At 38.6% G+C, this 21,961-nt stretch overlaps 1 protein-coding gene and 1 pseudogene across 1 annotated transcript; both read left to right on the top strand.

Annotated features, from left to right (window-relative positions):
- The first annotated feature begins 810 nt into the window (after window positions 1–810).
- LOC134746436 (toll-like receptor 2) lies at window positions 811–10,297 on the top strand. The gene is made up of 4 exons (XM_063680807.1): window positions 811–1,017; window positions 3,555–3,668; window positions 6,445–6,576; window positions 7,951–10,297. Exons 2-4 carry the CDS (start codon window positions 3,567–3,569, stop codon window positions 10,282–10,284), a joined length of 2,568 nt encoding a protein of 855 aa, XP_063536877.1. The 5' UTR covers window positions 811–1,017; window positions 3,555–3,566; the 3' UTR covers window positions 10,285–10,297.
- Window positions 10,298–14,424: 4,127 nt separating this feature from the next.
- Window positions 14,425–16,005, top strand: LOC134746884 (toll-like receptor 2; annotated as a pseudogene).
- Window positions 16,006–21,961: the final 5,956 nt, after the last annotated feature.

The following is a 21,961-nucleotide window of genomic DNA, read 5'->3' as shown; positions in this document are numbered from 1 at the left end:
AATTTTATTTTAATATTGTTTTCTGGGTTCCGTACCCAAAGCGTAAAAACGGGACCCTATTACTAAGACTCGTCCGCTGTCTGTTTGTCTATCTGTCCGTCTGTCTCCAGGCTGTATCTCATGAACCGTGATAGCTAGACAGTTGAAATTTTCACAGATAGTGTATTTCTGTTGCCGCTATAACAACAAGTACTAAAAACAGAATACAATAAGTATTTAAGTGGGGCTCCCATACAACAAACGTGATTTTTTTGCCGTTATTTGCGTAATGGTCCGGAACCCTTCGTGCGCGAGTCCGACTCGCACTTGGCCGGTTTTTTATGATATAGGAGGCAAACGAGCAGACGAATCGCCCGATGGTAAGCAATTGCTGTAGCCTATAGACACCCGCAACAACAGAGGGATTGAAAGTGAGTTACCGCGCGGCCTCACATCTCTTACGCTCTTGTCTTGAAGGTTTTTATAAATAAGATAAAAAAGATAAGATAAGACAAACACACAAAACAATGGCTTTTGTTTAACAGATTACGGTCTTAGACGCAAAAATCATTTCAGAAGATTCATCCTATATTTCTGGACCGATACAATATTCAAACATTCAATGCACTTGCTTTAATGTTGCAGGTGTCCATGGGCTATGGTAATAGCTTACCAACAAGTGATTCATCTGCTTATTTGCCTCCTATAAGTATCATTAAAAAAAGATTGTTAAAAAATGCTAGCTTCGCCTTAACACCTTCGTCTATGCATCCAATCATGGCGTTCCCTGCGTCACTCAGTTCAGTTATCTCCTAATACTTAAGCACACAACTAAGGTACAACTGTTTTGTACAAAATATATTCGAGAATCGCGAGAAAAAAAAAAACAAAGAAAGTGAGCGGTTGTGATGAGTTGGTTTCTCCTGGAGTTTTCGTGGAAAGTTTTGTATATCGTGGTTTTTGGAGAGTGAATGTGATGGGTTAAGCGCTGGTTTAAAATAGTAGTTGTGGAGGTGTACTTTTGGGATCGATTGAAAAGTAAGTACGCTTAAGTAATTCAAGAAAAGAGCGTAGGGGGTGCATTCCACGAGAATGTTCCTTACGAAACGCCGTTCTTCTAATAGTTCTGAAAAAGCTGAGAAAATGATATTGGGTCAGATAATATTTCATGACAAATTGGCAGTATATTCTCGAGCTTTACGGATTTGATTGAATTAGCTGCCATACAAGGCACATTCTCGTGGCCAGGTCAGTATGGTTGTCTCAGAGGTCAGTTGTCACGGCGGCCATAATAAACCACTAAACGAACAAAAAAGTTCATCGACACGTTCATTACATAAAGGAGGCCTCTTGCGATCTTTCGGCGCATAGTTACATACACATAGCACATAATCAAGGATATGATACACGCTCTGTTATGTATGTAAATAGGTAGCTCTGCCATTTACGCTAATAAATAATATAAATATTTCTTCAGCTAGTTTAAATAGCAAATAGTCAAAGTACTGCCCACGCCACACGTAGCTCGGTGACGTAGTACGTAGTACAGTCGACATAAAAACCATCCATCAAAGATCATTTGCGTTTCTGTGTGAACGACAAGTGTGTATGCAAACGCGTCATGCGTCATTGTGTAAGTTGTTTAAATCCGAACTGAGCGTTCGCCACAAGCTCGTCAATCTGCTGTCGCGGGGCGAGGTTATTCGAATCGGGGCGGGGCGGTGCGTGGCCGTTCTGTATGATAATACTATTACTTATTCTGTGCTAGCGTCTCCCGAGCGTCAGCGTCTAGTCAACTGTATCGCTGCTGCTGCAAACGTTGGCGCAACTGCGCAGCGACGCCATTTTCCTTAGCGCTCACTCGATGCCGACGCTTAAAAGACGCTAGTTTGGGATGGCTCTTAATAGTAGCGGATAAAGCTAGACTTCGGAGCAAAGCGGCTCTTTCGCAACGGCCGCAGCGTCATAGCCGCTGTGTCAGTGTCGCAGAATCGCTTCCGACGCGACTTCGGCGACACTGTTCTAAGCTAGCTCTTTGTCTATAATAACTAAAAATAACTTAGTCGCGTTGTTTTGATAGGGATTGCGATTGACAAACATACGATCTAGTTCACGCCTTGCAAACATTCGCTTCCTGCGTTTGACTCGTAGATGCGTTTTATTGCATTGTTTTGACATGGAAAAGTAACGGATAACTATTATTTAGCGATACGGTCTGTAAGTACAGGGTTTTCCATTTATTCTATTCTGTATTTGTTCTTTACGTACCGTAAAATAATTGGATTGGATTGGAGCAAAGTAGGACTACTACTTCACAATATCTGAACACGCACTCTAGCGCCTTGACAATAGAGGCGTGTTCAGATATTTGTGAGCACCTTGGCCGCTACGATATATCTGATGGCGACTGTACACAAAAAGTTATTATGGTACTGCCTGTCTTGTCACTTGTGACAGTCAAAATGAAAGCAAAAATCAAACCACTCAGAAAACAAGTTTTTGATAAAAAGTATTTTTTAGGGTTCCGTACCCAAAGGGTTATACATCTGGAGCATCGCTTTGTATGGGTGTGAGACGTGGACAATGCGGCAGAAAGATAGGAAGCGATTAGAAGCTTTTGAGATGTGGTTGTGGAGAAGAATGGAAAGAATAAGTTGGACGGAGAAAAAAACGAACGAGGAAGTGCTTCGAATTGTGGGAGAGAAGAGAAACCTGCTGAGAACTATAGAAAATAGACGAGGCAGAATGATAGGTCACTTGATAAGACACGACATTTTCTTTAACACTATATTAGAAGGCAAGATAGAAGCGAGAAGAGGCCGCGGAAAACCACGAGCAAGCTACACACAACAACTGAAAGCGAAAGCAAATGTCGTGTCTTACAGGGACCTAAAGAACCTGGCCGAGGACCGAGAAAACTGGCGCATACTCCACCGACAAGAGCCATGCTCTTAAATTATGAAAAAAAAAACCCAAAGGGTATAAACGGGACCCTATTACTAAGACTCCGCTGTCCGTCTGTCTGTCACCAGGCTGTATCTCATGAACCGTGATAGTCAGACAACAGCGTAGCGTAGCGTGAGGCTAGTTCGTTGCCGCTATAACAACAAATACAAAAAGTACAGAGCCCTCGGTGGGCGAGTCCGACTCGCACTTGCCCGGTTTTTTCTTATGAGCTTGGCAAACTTATATCTCAAGAATTCATAGGGAAAAATAGACCTTATTGAAATCAGATGTTTTTTACGCCGAGAATTAACTATTAATTATCAAGATATTTCGTTAATAAGTACCATTTGATCTAAGACACTTTCTTACTGGTGCGGGTCGGGAAATGAGTTTTCTGGTTGGAAAGTTACTACCATGTTAGGTACTACCTTTAATGCTCAATATTTAACCCTTAATTCGGCAACGTCCAAAAAACTGGACATACTTACCTACCTTTGACCCTCTTTTTATTGTATTTTTTTCTGAACCAGAATCATTGCTAAGGAGGTTTGAACTCACGACCTTGCGCTTTATGTCGATTTAAGAGTTTATGCCTCCATTAATTAAAATAATGTTTAACTTATCCGCAGAGTCGACGCGAGATGTTCGGCGCTCGCTACCTGTGGCTGCTGTTGTGTTACGCGCAGTGTGCAAGAGCCAATCTCGACACTGACTACGAAGGGATTGCTACCATCCTCTCTCAGGTTAGTTTCTGGTAGACCACCAGTATACGGTGCACGATGTTGTGCTGCTGTTGTGTTACGCGCAGTGTGCAAGAGCCAATCTCGACACTGACTACGAAGGGATTGCTACCATCCTCTCTCAGGTTAGTTTCTGGTAGACCACCAGTATACGGTGCACGATGTTGTGCTGCTGTTGTGTTACGCGCAGTGTGCAAGAGCCAATCTCGACACTGACTACGAAGGGATTGCTACCATCCTCTCTCAGGTTAGTTTCTGGTAGACCACCAGTATACGGTGCACGATGTTGTGCTGCTGTTGTGTTACGCACAGTGTGCAAGAGCCAATCTCAACACTGACTACGAAGGGATCGCTACCATCCTCTCTCAGGTTAGTTTCGGGTAGACCACCAGTATACGGTGCACGATGTTGTGCTGCTGTTGTGTTACGCGCAGTGTGCAAGAGCCAATCTCGACACTGACTACGAAGGGATCGCTGCCATCCTCTCTCAGGTTAGTTTCGGGTAGACCACCAGTATACGGAGCACGATGTTGTGCTGCTGTTGTGTTACGCGCAGTGTGCAAGAGCCAATCTCGACACTGACTACGAAGGGATCGCTGCCATCCTCTCTCAGGTAAGTTTCGGGTAGACCACCAGTATACGGAGCACGATGTTGTGCTGCTGTTGTGTTACGCGCAGTGTGCAAGAGCCAATCTCGACACTGACTACGAAGGGATCGCTACCATCCTCTCTCAGGTTAGTTTCGGGTAGACCACCAGAATACGGTGCACAATGTTGTGCTGCTGTTGTTTTACGCGCAGTGTGCAAGAGCCAATCTCGACACTGACTATGAAGGGATCGCTACCATCATCTCTCAGGTTAGTTTCGGGTAGACCACCAGTATACGGTGCACAATGTTGTGCTACTGTTGTGTTACGCGCAGTGTGCTTGAGCCAATCTCGACACTGACTACGAAGGGATCGCTGCCATCCTCTCTTAGGTTAGTTTCGGGAAGACCGCCAGTATACGGTGCACAATGTTGTGCTGCTGTTGTGTTACGCGCAGTGTGCTTGAGCCAATCTCGACACTGACTACGAAGGGATTGCTACCATCCTCTCTCAGGTTAGTTTCTGGTAGACCACCAGTATACGGTGCACGATGTTGTGCTGCTGTTGTGTTACGCACAGTGTGCAAGAGCCAATCTCGACACTGACTATGAAGGGATCGCTACCATCATCTCTCAGGTTAGTTTCGGGTAGACCACCAGTATACGGTGCACAATGTTGTGCTACTGTTGTGTTACGCGCAGTGTGCTTGAGCCAATCTCGACACTGACTACGAAGGGATCGCTGCCATCCTCTCTTAGGTTAGTTTCGGGAAGACCGCCAGTATACGGTGCACAATGTTGTGCTGCTGTTGTGTTACGCGCAGTGTGCTTGAGCCAATCTCGACACTGACTACGAAGGGATCGCTGCCATCCTCTCTCAGGTTAGTTTCGGGTAGACCACCAGTATACGGTGCACGATGTTGTGCTGCTGTTGTGTTACGCGCAGTGTGCTTGAGCCAATCTCGACACTGACTACGAAGGGATCGCTGCCATCCTCTCTCAGGTTAGTTTCGGGTAGACCACCAGAATACGGTGCACGATGTTGTGCTGCTGTTGTGTTACGCGCAGTGAGCTTGAGCCAATCTCGACACTGACTACGAAGGGATCACTGCCATCCTCTCTCAGGTTAGTTTCGGGTAGACCACCAGAATACGGTGCACGATGTTGTGCTGCTGTTGTGTTACGCGCAGTGTGTTTGAGCCAATCTCGACACTGACTACGAAGGGATCGCTGCCATCCTCTCTCAGGTTAGTTTCGGGTAGACCACCAGTATACGGTGCACGATGTTGTGCTGCTGTTGTGTTACGCGCAGTGTGCTTGAGCCAATCTCGACACTGACTACAAAGAGTTCGCTACCATCCTCTCCCAGGTAAGTCCTTTCCACTAAGCTCAAAGGCTCGCTGTACGAATCGTCGACGATCCCAAACTCACAAGTGATATTGAAAGTTCTAAAGTCTAAGGAGCTGGAGAGCTGTGCGGTTTAAGACGAATCTCCTCCCCGGCTGTGGAATGAGCTCCCTGTCGAGATTTTCTTGGTAACACACTGATTGAAAACATTCGTCATTATCATTAGACACGCGACGGGTATTTTGGGCAAGGTAATAACGCTTATTCGACGATTACGAAGTTTCTTAGACGCCAACTTGGTACAGTTCGGACATTACCAACTCCATCCAGTAGCAAGTAATTGAGATATAAACTTACAACTTATTACTATTTAGCGACACCCGTTGCCGAATAGAAATAACTAATTTCACAGTTCATTTCTGATCACTTCCCGATACACCTTTTCGGGATATTTAAGGACTTTAACCTCAAATACATTAAATGGTCTTTTTTCTTTAGAAAATTTGGGTCAGGACGGTGGTGAGAATTTTCCCTCTGACGCTATATCCCTCTAGATTTTATGGTACCAGAACACACATCATGATAGCTTGTTGAATGCCGCTTGGACATTTAATAGAAATGCCTCAAACAATTTATATTAATGTTTTTACACTAATCATTTTAAAATGTTCTTTTCGCAACAAATGTTGAGAAATGGTGCATCTAGATTGATTTTATTTATTATTGTATTTTATTTTATAATTTATTTTACCTATGTGTGTCTTTTGTAAATTGTAATTGTTTGTAGGTATGACACTATTTTAAGTTTTGTTGTACTTACTAACACTTAAATAATTTAATTTTCAGAATGAAGGCCGCAGCGTAGATCTGCCGATAGAGCTGGGAACGGACACTGCCTCCGGCTGCATCTGCCGCGCCAGCAAGCATCAACACGTCATCGTGTGCTTCGGCAACTACGAGTGCAAGACGTTTCCCAAGGTACGTGTCCCTGTGATAAAATATTATCCCCTTTCTTTTTTTTAGGGTTCCCTACCCAAAGGGTAAAAACGGGACCCTGTTACTAAGACTTCACTGTCCGTCCCTACGTCTGTCTGTCTGTCACCAGGCTGTATCTCATGAACCGTAAAAGCTAGACAGTTGAACTTTTCACAGATGATGTATTCCTGTTGCCGCTATAACAACAAATACTAAAAAGTATGGAACCCTCGGTGGGCGAGTCCGACTCGCACTTGTCCGGTTTTTTATAACCATGCTAATTTGCCAGAAAAAAAGGAAAAGTGCAATTATGAATTAATTTCAATTTTGTCGTACACGTAACAATATAATCTAACTCAGGGTGAAGGCATTTTATTTAAATTATTACCTTGTGTGGCAAGGAAAATTGTCCGGTACCTTGCCAATACCGGTTCCTGAATAGCTACAGACCTCCCTGGGTGGCACGGGAAGTCTAACTAGCTGTTGCAGTGGGGGTGAGACTTGCGTCTCGGAAAATCAGAGTATGGAACAAAGCTTCCTCAAATGTTATATACAAGTCACGGCAAACAATCGATAGCGCCATCTAAAGTACAGGCTGCGCCATCTACCATGAAATTCGATAACTGAACGTGAACGTGAAACGAGTGGAGATATGAATATATGACGCTCAAGGATGGCTTATGTAACAAAAATCATGTCACAGCACTGCACTCAAAACTCTGCACTCACAGCTGTCCACTTTCCCCGCCAAGCATTTCTTACATAGCATAATATAAGCGGTATCCTTGTAGTTATTACTGATATTTCATTAAATGATATGATATTAATAATCTGTTAAATTTAACAACACAATATTTGCCTCCGCCCTTTTCTCGTTGAGTTAAAATATTGATGAAATGTATTAAATGTTGGTGTTCGAGCCGATATAGAGTATGTTTACTTTGTTGTTCAAATTACTTCAAAGATGTCGCTGTTCCCGAAGCAAACTAGATAACAGTAGTATTACTTAGAACCTATATAAGATGATGTCATATTTCGGAATGAATAATTGGTAACGTAGCAACTTGTATTTTTTATAAGCATGTCCAAATTGTAGAAGAAGCTTATCTTAAAAATTTCCGACTTTACGGTATGGATGGAAGTTAGTTAAAATGTTATGACTTATGAATTTCGAAGTCGCATTAACACAGTACAGTCACCTGCAATAATATGTTACACAACGAAGGCCGTACAGCCATAAGGGCGTGTTACATATTTTTGCAGCCTTCGTAGAGTAACATATTATTGCAGGTGGTACACAGCTTCTTCTTCTTCGCTTGCGCTTGGCAAATGTTACGTTTTATGACATAATTAAATCTCCCAAATGTCTTTTTTCAGATTCGATATGTAAGCAAATCCCTCCGTGTAAGGACCACAGCCATCACAAGTTTACGAAAAGGCGACCTTGACACCCTGCATCACCTGAAAATCCTAGAGATTGAAGCCAACCATTTGCTCAGAAACATTGAACCAGGCGTCTTCCGCAATATGAGCAACCTTCAGCAACTCTCCATCTCCTATAACATTCGCCTACAAAGCCTGGCTCAAGACACATTCGAAGGCCTGACCAATCTCCGCAACCTTACCCTAGTTAATAACGGGTTCAAGAATGTACTTGACCTGACTCCCGCGTTTAAAGTCAGCATCCTACCCTCTTTAAGAGGTCTAGACTTATCAGAGAACTGTTTCGAGCAAATACCTGAAGAAGCCTTCATTCCAATGGTAGGAACTTCACTAAAGCACCTCGAAATACACTTGTGTTCTCTTGACTTCATACATTCCAATAGTTTCCTACCGTTGAGGAATTTAAAGGAGCTACATGTTGGAGAAAATGATCTTAACTCTAGTTTGATTGGCAATTTTTTACTGAAAATGATGGCAGAAGGCATCAATTTGACAAGCCTAGACTTATCTGGTATGGGCTTCAGAAAACAGCCGCCGCAACGGCTGATCAACATTATAGCGCAAACAACTATAAAGAGTCTCAACTTGGCTCAAAACCAATTTGAAGTGATCAACGATGACGCCTTTCCTCGCATGGAAAATATCGAAGTGCTGGATTTGAGAAGAGTCTCCGTAATCGCAATAGGACCAAACACGTTTGATGACACCAGGTTTCCTAACCTAAAAGTCTTATTGCTGGGAGGAAATAACTTACCCGGAGATCACCAAACTCACCTATCCAACCAACTCATCCTACTAGACGTATCCAGTAACAAGGGCAGCGCAGCAAACCCCTTGTATTATGAAATAGGCAAAGACACATTCAGCCAAAGTAAGAAACTGAGAGTTCTTAACCTTTCCTATAACCGAATAAAAACTATATTTGAATATACATTTAGAGGACTGGAGAAGTTACGGATTTTGAACCTTGAAAATGGCACAATATATTTTATAGGGCGAGATACATTTAGGCCGCTCAAACAGCTTGAAATGCTAAATTTAGCTAACAACCCTTTAGTCGCCAATGAGAATCTTACTAGCGCACAGTTTAACGGTCTCAATGAACTGAAAATACTTTTATTGGTGAACTGTGGCATTAAACGGTTCTATGACAATGACAATATGTTTGAAATGATGCCAAATCTGACACATTTAAACTTGAAGAACAATCAACTTTATTACATTACAGCAGAAACCATCAAACCATTAAAGTTTCTACAGGTATTAGACTTAAGTGGAAACCTTATTATATCTTGGTGGAAACCTCTGTTTTTGGCAGCTGGAGTCGCACCCAAGCGATTATATTTAATGAACAACAAGATATCACATTTTTCAGTCAGCATGATGCAAGATATCAGCTACCTGTTAGAAGATGTAAGAAATTCGACTTTTGAAGTGGATCTCATGGACAACATCTTCGTATGTGACTGCAGCTCAATGTACGACACTTACTTATGGCTCGACAAAAACGGATCTACCGTACTTAAGGACTATTTTGCTCAATCACAGTTTCAATGTAGCAGCCCTGACGTTTGGGAGGACAGAAAAGTCTCGGAATACTTATCATCGGTAAAGAAACTACACTGTTTAGTTTACCAAAAGATTTCAAACATCATGGTCCTCGTTTGGACAGCACCATCTCTCGTTACGATTCTATTAATTGTGTCTTCTGTAACGATTATCTACAGATACAGGATATACATTAGATATTGGATATTCTTGGCTAAATTAGCACTAGGAAGAACGTTGATAGCAAAAAGTCCAAAAACAGAAAACATGGTTGAAAAAGCTCATAAATATGATTCCTTCGTGTCATATTGCGCTGACGATAGGGATTTTGTTATGGAGATGGTATCGCATTTAGAATCGTCGCCTCCATATTTAAAGCTTTGCGTTTATGAGAGAGACTTCGAAATAGGTACGTTTATCTCAGAATCCATAGTAACAAGCATAAATGAGAGCAGATACATAATTTTAGTCATAAGCAACAGTTTTGTTAGGTCACAATGGTGCCGATGGGAGACACAGCTAGCAGAATATCATAGACTATTTCTAGAAGATGGATCTGCGTATGATCCGTTGGTGTTGATAAAAATAGGTGAAATAGATAACAAATACTTAACAACGACATTAAAGTATCTTCTTAAGACAAAGATTTACCATTCCTGGGATGAAAATAATCCAGAGGAGTTTTGGAAGAAGTTGAAAAATGTTTTATCAAAAAAGTGATCTTAATTAGAATTTCATTACAGAGATGTTTTAATATACATTTTTTATTTTATAAATGGTTTTAATTTACCTTCCGCCTGAAACAATTTATTACTTTATCTAGATTAGCATTTTATTCTCAAGAAGTTACCGAAGTTACTGAGTTTCTATAGGAAAAGTTTTCACAAATTTTGAAGTAAACAATGAAAAGACGTGACTTTAACCTTTTGGACGCCAATGACGGATATATCGGCACCGCAGGACCAACGCCAAAGACGGATTAATCGGTCAAAGACCACAGACCAACATAGACCTACGTGCATGTGCATAAAGTTCAATTTCAGTTTTGACATTTCGACACATAAACGTGAATAGGTAACAGACAGATTTTAATTTCGCATTTTTAATAATATGAAAGTACATTATGGATGGTAGGTATTACGTTGAATTGTAATAAAGTTCGGTTACATTATCCTCGAGAAAGTTCGGAAAGGAAAGTGCAATAAAACCAATATTGACAAGAAGCACAGCAGGTTTCACCCGACTTTCTACTGACATCTTGACGTTACGTGATTCAAAAGATCCTGCGAACATGTAAGTTCATTGTCACTTACTTATCAGCAAATATACCTACATTGATTGTGTAAGATGAGAAGAGCTGAGAAGAGATGTTGTATTTACACATTCAATAGGTACAGTACCATTCTGTAACGGCTTAACAGAAAGTGATGGTTCTATATGTATCTAAGACCGTTAAAGATATTTTGAACGTGAATTTTAGATATTTATCTATATTTGGAAGTTATCCGGAATATCAGATACTATTTGGCGCGTTGTTTCATCCGCTAGTCCGCTACTATTGATGCTGATATTCAGAAATGACATTTTTGTTGGTGGTTGTAGGGATGCCATTTCGAGATAATAACTTGTTTTAGGGTTTTAGTGAGGTGGTCGAACAGGCTTTAGGTTACTTTTCGCTTATTTCGTCTCGGACATGGGTATATTTGGTATGATTTCAGTATGATGTCCGAATACAAATATATGAGATGACAAGCGCGAAAGTGGTTGGGGTAGTTGCTGTGACGTCATAAAGTCGGCAGTACAAAGTTTTTTTCTTTTAAACACCATGTGGGGATGTGGGGTGCCAAATGAAAGGGTTTTGTGAGTAGATCACAAATACATAACATACTGTAACATTTTCACTACTTGGTCTAGCAAATTATTAGAAAACGTTCAAAAATTTCACAATGCACAGTTGAATTTGAACTGCTCTAAATTGAAAATGACTGAATGGATTATTCCAAAATACATACCAAGTGACTGTAAATAACCTTTTTATAATGTTAAAAAATAAATAACCAGATATATCCAAAAATAAAAAAGTACATCAAGTTGAATAACAGTATAATTTTCTGTTACATTAAACTGCAACTATTATTAAAACAAAAAAAAAACTGACTGTTTACATATATTTTTTAAATGGTATTTTCACTAGCTTTCATTCGATCCTATATTGCCATAGTAAGAAAAGAAAACAATCCCCCCTCCCTTTTTTTTTTTTTTCAAAATTTATATAACCTATGTCACTCTACCACAATTCTGACGAATTTAACCACACCTCATATGTCAAAAACCGTCCAGTCGTCTGGGCTGTAGGGCGTGCCAAATAAATGCACATATATACCTACCCACGCTCGAAACACATTAGTACATTACCTTGTCTTACCCCTCATGAAAAACCCTTTCAATCTTACCCCAACGCACCTGTATCGAGAATATTCAAGAATATTTGACAAACAAAATTGAAAATAATTTTTAAGAAAAAAAAACCGACTTCAATGGGGGATGCTGCTGAAAGTTTACTTATTGTTGATGGTGCACTCTTAGATTCCAGACAATGAAATGAAAAAGACAGCATCTTTTGCCTAATTATCCTAATCCATCTTTTGCCTAATTTCGCCTAATTGCCTAATTATTATAATATTGCCTAATAATGTAGAAAAGGAGGTTTAACCACCCACTTTTCTAGTAGCATTTCGTTTTTGTAAGGGTCGCAGTTCTAACCTAACCTAACGTCCTAACCTACTTATCTGATAGCATTTCGTTTCTGTAAGGGTCACAGTTCTAACCTAACCTAACCTAACCCACTTTTCTAGTAGCATTTCCGGGTCCGGGTCTGGGTCCGGATCCGAGTCCGGGTCCATGTCCGGTTGTCCGGGTCCAAGTTTGGGTCAGAGTTCGGTCCGGGTCCGGATCCGAGTTGGAGTCCATGTCCAGACCCGGTCCAAGTTTGGGTCTGGGTCCATAAGGAAGAGAACAAATTGCCAAACGTGAATTATGTGTCATTGAAGAGTTCCATTCTGATCATCATCAGCAGTTCCACTTCATCAAATGTCACTTTTTTAAATGTAAATGCTGGATTTGTTGTTGAAAATACAAAAATCACAATATGTATGCCTTTCACATTTGAGGAGTTCCCTCGGTTCCTCATGAGTCTCATCATCAGAACTCGAGCTTGACAAAAATATGTCATAACAAATATAAAGAAGAGGACAAATCGCCAAACGTAAACTATGCGTCATTAAAGAGTTCCATTCTGATCATCATCAGCAGTTCCACTTCATCAAATGTCACTTTTTAAAATGGAAAAACTGGATTTGTTGATAAAAATACAAAAATCACTATATGTATGCCTTTCACATTTGAGGAGTTCCCTCGATTCCTCATCGATCCCATCATCGACCAACTCGAGCTTGACAAAAATGTTTCTTGAAAACCTAACTTGCTTAACAAACATAACGAAGAGGACAAATCGCCAAACGTGAACTATGCCTCATTAAAGAGTTCCGTTCTGATCATCATCAGCAATTCCACTTCATCAAATGTCACTTTTTTAAATGTAAGTGCTTGATTTGTTGATGAAAATACTAAAACCACTATATGTATGCCTTTAACATTTGAGGAGTTCCCTCGATTCCTCATGGATCCCATCATCAGAACTGCGTTTTGACAAAAACGGGACCAATCTGTATGTATATACTTACAATCAAAAAAAGAATTTTCAAAATCGGTCCAGAAATGACGGAGTTATGGAGTAACAAACATGAAAAAAAAAAACAACCGAATTGATAACCTCCTCCTTTTGAAATCTTGGAGTCGGTTAAAAAAATATACAACCGAATTGATAACCTCCTCCTTTTGAAATCTTGAAGTCGGTTAAAAAAAGAAATCTTTGAATGCAGTTTTGTTTCTTTTTTTTAAATAAAATAATGTTTCCTTCAAGTCAAATGAGCTGTTTTAAGGCACTTTCCCTCCGGGGCCCATTAATTTTTTCCACCCTGTATACCGCACAAATCTCACAATCGAGGTGTGAACCCATGTTTGACCACCACACACATATGAATGGTCAATGGTCAGAACTTCCAGTTAAGTAATACCTATCAAATCAACTATTTGTAGCTCAACTCAACTGTATGTACGGTCATTGTATAAACACTATTTTCGCAAAAAGATTTTAGGGTAAACAAGAAAAGCCTCGAATAGGAAAAAAGGTTTGCCATGCAATTAAGTACGGAGTATTTTTTTTAGGGTTCCGTACCTCAAAAGGAAAAAACGGAACCCTTATAGGATCACTCGTGCGTCTGTCTGTCTGTCCGTCTGTCGCAGCTCCGAAACTACTGGACCAATTAAACGTAACTCCGTGTCATATTTCTCTATTTTTCCATATAATATATATGTATGTATGTGTATTAGATAGCAAATAATATATATAGACTTACATAATTATAAAACCCAATATACGTATATTAAATACGTACATAAAAATAAAAAATACCAGTAATGCATGTTTATTTAATTAAGCTTTTTTAATTGAATTAAGTAAACTTTATATTATAAGAAAATTGTTTATCCAAAATCCGATCGCTCTCTAAAAATTGTGTCACATATATTGTAACTAGCCCTAGCACAGGCCCCGGTCTTTTTGGGCTGTTACTGCACACTATGTCTTTAAATGCTGGCTTAAATTAAAATGTATAATTAGAAATAGTGAAAAGTTTGTTGTATATATTTAATGAATAAAAAATAAATAAAAAAATTAAGTTGAAATTTGGTGTACATATGTAAGTTTGTGACCCAAAGACGGACATGTAACGTAAACAAATGAATTTTAAACATGGGGGCCAATTATTGCTGGGAGGAAATAACTTACCCGGAGATCACCAAACTCACCTATCCAACCAACTCATCCTACTAGACGTATCCAGTAACAAGGGCAGCGCAGCAAACCCCTTGTATTATGAAATAGGCAAAGACACATTCAGCCAAAGTAAGAAACTGAGAGTTCTTAACCTTTCCTATAACCGAATAAAAACTATATTTGAATATACATTTAGAGGACTGGAGAAGTTACGGATTTTGAACCTTGAAAATGGCACAATATATTTTATAGGGCGAGATACATTTAGGCCGCTCAAACAGCTTGAAATGCTAAATTTAGCTAACAACCCTTTAGTCGCCAATGAGAATCTTACTAGCGCACAGTTTAACGGTCTCAATGAACTGAAAATACTTTTATTGGTGAACTGTGGCATTAAACGGTTCTATGACAATGACAATATGTTTGAAATGATGCCAAATCTGACACATTTAAACTTGAAGAACAATCAACTTTATTACATTACAGCAGAAACCATCAAACCATTAAAGTTTCTACAGGTATTAGACTTAAGTGGAAACCTTATTATATCTTGGTGGAAACCTCTGTTTTTGGCAGCTGGAGTCGCACCCAAGCGATTATATTTAATGAACAACAAGATATCACATTTTTCAGTCAGCATGATGCAAGATATCAGCTACCTGTTAGAAGATGTAAGAAACTCGACTTTTGAAGTGGATCTCATGGACAACATCTTCGTATGTGACTGCAGCTCAATGTACGACACTTACTTATGGCTCGACAAAAACGGATCTACCGTACTTAAGGACTATTTTGCTCAATCACAGTTTCAATGTAGCAGCCCTGACGTTTGGGAGGACAGAAAAGTCTCGGAATACTTATCATCGGTAAAGAAACTACACTGTTTAGTTTACCAAAAGATTTCAAACATCATGGTCCTCGTTTGGACAGCACCATCCATCTCTCGTTACGATTCTATTAATTGTGTCTTCTGTAACGATTATCTACAGATACAGGATATACATTAGATATTGGATATTCTTGGCTAAATTAGCACTAGGAAGAACGTTGATAGCAAAAAGTCCAAAAACAAAAAAACATGGTTGAAAAAGCTCATAAATATGATTCCTTCGTGTCATATTGCGCTGACGATAGGGATTTTGTTATGGAGATGGTATCGCATTTAGAATCGTCGCCTCCATATTTAAAGCTTTGCGTTTATGAGAGAGACTTCGAAATAGGTACGTTTATCTCAGAATCCATAGTAACAAGCATAAATGAGAGCAGATACATAATTTTAGTCATAAGCAACAGTTTTGTTAGGTCACAATGGTGCCGATGGGAGACACAGCTAGCAGAATATCATAGACTATTTCTAGAAGATGGATCTGCGTATGATCCGTTGGTGTTGATAAAAATAGGTGAAATAGATAACAAATACTTAACAACGACATTAAAGTATCTTCTTAAGACAAAGATTTACCATTCCTGGGATGAAAATAATCCAGAGGAGTTTTGGAAGAAGTTGAAAAATGTTTTATCAAAAAAGTGATCTTAATTAGAATTTCATTACAGAGATGTTTTAATATACATTTTTTATTTTATAAATGGTTTTAATTTACCTTCCGCCTGAAACAATTTATTACTTTATCTAGATTAGCATTTTATTCTCAAGAAGTTACCGAAGTTACTGAGTTTCTATAGGAAAAGTTTTCACAAATTTTGAAGTAAACAATGAAAAGACGTGACTTTAACCTTTTGGACGCCAATGACGGATATATCGGCACCGCAGGACCAACGCCAAAGACGGATTAATCGGTCAAAGACCACAGACCAACATAGACCTACGTGCATGTGCATAAAGTTCAATTTCAGTTTTGACATTTCGACACATAAACGTGAATAGGTAACAGACAGATTTTAATTTCGCATTTTTAATAATATGAAAGTACATTATGGATGGTAGGTATTACGTTGAATTGTAATAAAGTTCGGTTACATTATCCTCGAGAAAGTTCGGAAAGGAAAGTGCAATAAAACCAATATTGACAAGAAGCACAGCAGGTTTCACCCGACTTTCTACTGACATCTTGACGTTACGTGATTCAAAAGATCCTGCGAACATGTAAGTTCATTGTCACTTACTTATCAGCAAATATACCTACATTGATTGTGTAAGATGAGAAGAGCTGAGAAGAGATGTTGTATTTACACATTCAATAGGTACAGTACCATTCTGTAACGGCTTAACAGAAAGTGATGGTTCTATATGTATCTAAGACCGTTAAAGATATTTTGAACGTGAATTTTAGATATTTATCTATATTTGGAAGTTATCCGGAATATCAGATACTATTTGGCGCGTTGTTTCATCCGCTAGTCCGCTACTATTGATGCTGATATTCAGAAATGACATTTTTGTTGGTGGTTGTAGGGATGCCATTTCGAGATAATAACTTGTTTTAGGGTTTTAGTGAGGTGGTCGAACAGGCTTTAGGTTACTTTTCGCTTATTTCGTCTCGGACATGGGTATATTTGGTATGATTTCAGTATGATGTCCGAATACAAATATATGAGATGACAAGCGCGAAAGTGGTTGGGGTAGTTGCTGTGACGTCATAAAGTCGGCAGTACAAAGTTTTTTTCTTTTAAACACCATGTGGGGATGTGGGGTGCCAAATGAAAGGGTTTTGTGAGTAGATCACAAATACATAACATACTGTAACATTTTCACTACTTGGTCTAGCAAATTATTAGAAAACGTTCAAAAATTTCACAATGCACAGTTGAATTTGAACTGCTCTAAATTGAAAATGACTGAATGGATTATTCCAAAATACATACCAAGTGACTGTAAATAACCTTTTTATAATGTTAAAAAATAAATAACCAGATATATCCAAAAATAAAAAAGTACATCAAGTTGAATAACAGTATAATTTTCTGTTACATTAAACTGCAACTATTATTAAAACAAAAAAAAAACTGACTGTTTACATATATTTTTTAAATGGTATTTTCACTAGCTTTCATTCGATCCTATATTGCCATAGTAAGAAAAGAAAACAATCCCCCCTCCCTTTTTTTTTTTTTTTCAAAATTTATATAACCTATGTCACTCTACCACAATTCTGACGAATTTAACCACACCTCATATGTCAAAAACCGTCCAGTCGTCTGGGCTGTAGGGCGTGCCAAATAAATGCACATATATACCTACCCACGCTCGAAACACATTAGTACATTACCTTGTCTTACCCCTCATGAAAAACCCTTTCAATCTTACCCCAACGCACCTGTATCGAGAATATTCAAGAATATTTGACAAACAAAATTGAAAATAATTTTTAAGAAAAAAAAACCGACTTCAATGGGGGATGCTGCTGAAAGTTTACTTATTGTTGATGGTGCACTCTTAGATTCCAGACAATGAAATGAAAAAGACAGCATCTTTTGCCTAATTATCCTAATCCATCTTTTGCCTAATTTCGCCTAATTGCCTAATTATTATAATATTGCCTAATAATGTAGAAAAGGAGGTTTAACCACCCACTTTTCTAGTAGCATTTCGTTTTTGTAAGGGTCGCAGTTCTAACCTAACCTAACGTCCTAACCTACTTATCTGATAGCATTTCGTTTCTGTAAGGGTCACAGTTCTAACCTAACCTAACCTAACCCACTTTTCTAGTAGCATTTCCGGGTCCGGGTCTGGGTCCGGATCCGAGTCCGGGTCCATGTCCGGTTGTCCGGGTCCAAGTTTGGGTCAGAGTTCGGTCCGGGTCCGGATCCGAGTTGGAGTCCATGTCCAGACCCGGTCCAAGTTTGGGTCTGGGTCCATAAGGAAGAGAACAAATTGCCAAACGTGGATTATGTGTCATTGAAGAGTTCCATTCTGATCATCATCAGCAGTTCCACTTCATCAAATGTCACTTTTTTAAATGTAAATGCTGGATTTGTTGTTGAAAATACAAAAATCACAATATGTATGCCTTTCACATTTGAGGAGTTCCCTCGGTTCCTCATGAGTCTCATCATCAGAACTCGAGCTTGACAAAAATATGTCATAACAAATATAAAGAAGAGGACAAATCGCCAAACGTAAACTATGCGTCATTAAAGAGTTCCATTCTGATCATCATCAGCAGTTCCACTTCATCAAATGTCACTTTTTAAAATGGAAAAACTGGATTTGTTGATAAAAATACAAAAATCACTATATGTATGCCTTTCACATTTGAGGAGTTCCCTCGATTCCTCATCGATCCCATCATCGACCAACTCGAGCTTGACAAAAATGTTTCTTGAAAACCTAACTTGCTTAACAAACATAACGAAGAGGACAAATCGCCAAACGTGAACTATGCCTCATTAAAGAGTTCCGTTCTGATCATCATCAGCAGTTCCACTTCATCAAATGTCACTTTTTTAAATGTAAGTGCTTGATTTGTTGATGAAAATACTAAAACCACTATATGTATGCCTTTAACATTTGAGGAGTTCCCTCGATTCCTCATGGATCCCATCATCAGAACTGCGTTTTGACAAAAACGGGACCAATCTGTATGTATATACTTACAATCAAAAAAAGAATTTTCAAAATCGGTCCAGAAATGACGGAGTTATGGAGTAACAAACATGAAAAAAAAAAACAACCGAATTGATAACCTCCTCCTTTTGAAATCTTGGAGTCGGTTAAAAAAATATACAACCGAATTGATAACCTCCTCCTTTTGAAATCTTGAAGTCGGTTAAAAAAAGAAATCTTTGAATGCAGTTTTGTTTCTTTTTTTAAATAAAATAATGTTTCCTTCAAGTCAAATGAGCTGTTTTAAGGCACTTTCCCTCCGGGGCCCATTAATTTTTTCCACCCTGTATACCGCACAAATCTCACAATCGAGGTGTGAACCCATGTTTGACCACCACACACATATGAATGGTCAATGGTCAGAACTTCCAGTTAAGTAATACCTATCAAATCAACTATTTGTAGCTCAACTCAACTGTATGTACGGTCATTGTATAAACACTATTTTCGCAAAAAGATTTTAGGGTAAACAAGAAAAGCCTCGAATTGGAAAAAAGGTTTGCCATGCAATTAAGTACGGAGTATTTTTTTTAGGGTTCCGTACCTCAAAAGGAAAAAACGGAACCCTTATAGGATCACTCGTGCGTCTGTCTGTCTGTCCGTCTGTCGCAGCTCCGAAACTACTGGACCAATTAAACGTAACTCCGTGTCATATTTCTCTATTTTTCCATATAATATATATGTATGTATGTGTATTAGATAGCAAATAATATATATAGACTTACATAATTATAAAACCCAATATACGTATATTAAATACGTACATAAAAATAAAAAATACCAGTAATGCATGTTTATTTAATTAAGCTTTTTTAATTGAATTAAGTAAACTTTATATTATAAGAAAATTGTTTATCCAAAATCCGATCGCTCTCTAAAAATTGTGTCACATATATTGTAACTAGCCCTAGCACAGGCCCCGGTCTTTTTGGGCTGTTACTGCACACTATGTCTTTAAATGCTGGCTTAAATTAAAATGTATAATTAGAAATAGTGAAAAGTTTGTTGTATATATTTAATGAATAAAAAATAAATAAAAAAATTAAGTTGAAATTTGGTGTACATATGTAAGTTTGTGACCCAAAGACGGACATGTAACGTAAACAAATGAATTTTAAACATGGGGGCCAATTATGGGGGGTAAATGAGAAAATTAAAAAATAAAGTTTTTCAAACTATATCGTGTTACATATCAAATAAAAGAGCTCATTATGAGAATCTCAAATATTTTTTTTTATAATTTTAGGATAAACAATTTAGAAGTTATTCAAGAAAATAGGCAAAAAATGACCATTCCCCACCATTTATCGCCGAAACTACTGGGTCTAAAATTTTGAAAAAAATACACAAAATAGATTTTTACCTATAGATTACAGGAACACCTATTAGAAACTGCAGTCAAGCGTGAGTTGGACTTAATTACTTAGTTTTTGACCTACGGGTTTATTAAAGACATTTTACTCACGTTTCACATACAAAATACATTGTTTAAATTGTGTAATGTACGGAACCCTTGGAACGCGAGTCCGACTCGCACTTGGCCGGTTTTTTGTCTTTTACGCAAATAACTCTTAATAATAATGTGCTGTGCTGAATTACACAAAGCTGAATAAGTTATTTCAACAAATATTGTCTTCGGTTACCGCGATAGTTACTCATGAAATAAAACTATGAAAACGGATTATATCGCGTATATTGAATTTATAATACATGTACATGGATGTATTATAAATTCAATATACGCGATATAATCCGTTTTCATAGTTTTATTTTATTTCAACAACTTTAGGCATTGATAGTTTTCCTCTACATTTTTCCACCCTGTTAAGTAGATAAAACATAATTCTACAATACAATTATTCAGTTATGTCTACGACTACGAACACAATACCATTCATCATTATCACGCAAAATTAAAGTATCTCTACCAAATTAAATGAACCTGTCACTAATTAACGCAACCAATTAAATTAATAAGGGAACTCTCCTTTTCGAGCACCCGCCATTGTAGTGGCGCGGGAGAAAACGCCATCTCCATTCAAGATATCGCCGCTGGATAACGGTGCGGCGCACGCGCATCGCCCCGTCCCTCTCCCACTTGCGGGCAAACGCTTGGGTTAGAGCGGGACGGTCGCAGACGCCGGCTGGCAAGCGATTACTCGACTGACCTACTCGACCACGCACACTCTTTCTTGCAACGAAGCGAAACCTAATTTCTGTATCGTGAGAATTCGCAATGTACGAACGGCGACACATGTTTAGTGGAAAAGATGTCTTATCATGTAGATAATAAGGATGTTAAAGTGTTCTCAGCTTGGCAGGAGTGTATATAGCGAGTAATAGTTTGATATTAAGGTAATTGCAGGTTTGCGGCGCTCTTTAGCCGCAAGGCATGTGGGTTATTTTAATCGTGGTATCAGTGGTTAGAAGGAAATGTGGAAGATTAATGTTTTCTAGTTAGCGAAGCTGTTTGGTGACTTCGCGTGACAGGTAAGTGATTTACATGATTAAATATATGTAGTGAATATAATTAACCTGACTGATTTGCCACAGTATCCACAAAATCAAAAGAGTTATCAGATTTCCGATAAAAATGAGCTTAAATGAATCTAATTAGGTTTAGGAAATCGAAATACCATCAGAATTAAGTATGATTAAGTTAAGTTAAGTACACTCTATCAACTTGTTCCATCTACTCTACACAAAACTATATCGACCTAGACTCAAAGGCTTACATATATTAACGCCTTGATTGAGTGACCAATGTCCATACGCTTGTTAAGCATGACAAGCAGAAAATCTAACTTGACAATCAATATAAACAAGCCATAACTCGTTACAGAGCGAAAACAAAGAGAAATCAATTGCCTATAGACAGCATATAAAGCTCATTCATAATAAAAAGAGTCATTAAATCCGTATCGCAAGCAACTTTT

The sequence above is a fragment of the Cydia strobilella genome, chromosome 13 (genome assembly GCF_947568885.1).
Source record: "Cydia strobilella chromosome 13, ilCydStro3.1, whole genome shotgun sequence".
NCBI classification, from domain to species: Eukaryota; Metazoa; Arthropoda; class Insecta; order Lepidoptera; family Tortricidae; genus Cydia; species Cydia strobilella.
Note: the sequence above shows the minus strand (reverse complement) of the source record. Positions and strands in the feature narration are given on the sequence as shown.

Excerpts from the sequence above, each read along its gene's own strand:
- LOC134746436 (XM_063680807.1), top strand. The coding sequence starts at position 3,567 with ATGTTCGGCGCTCGCTACCTGTGGCTGCTGTTGTGTTACGCGCAGTGT. Across the intron at positions 3,669-6,444 it reads TTGCTACCATCCTCTCTCAG|AATGAAGGCCGCAGCGTAGA; the intron begins GTTAGTTTCTGG and ends TTTAATTTTCAG. Across the intron at positions 6,577-7,950 it reads AGTGCAAGACGTTTCCCAAG|ATTCGATATGTAAGCAAATC; the intron begins GTACGTGTCCCT and ends GTCTTTTTTCAG.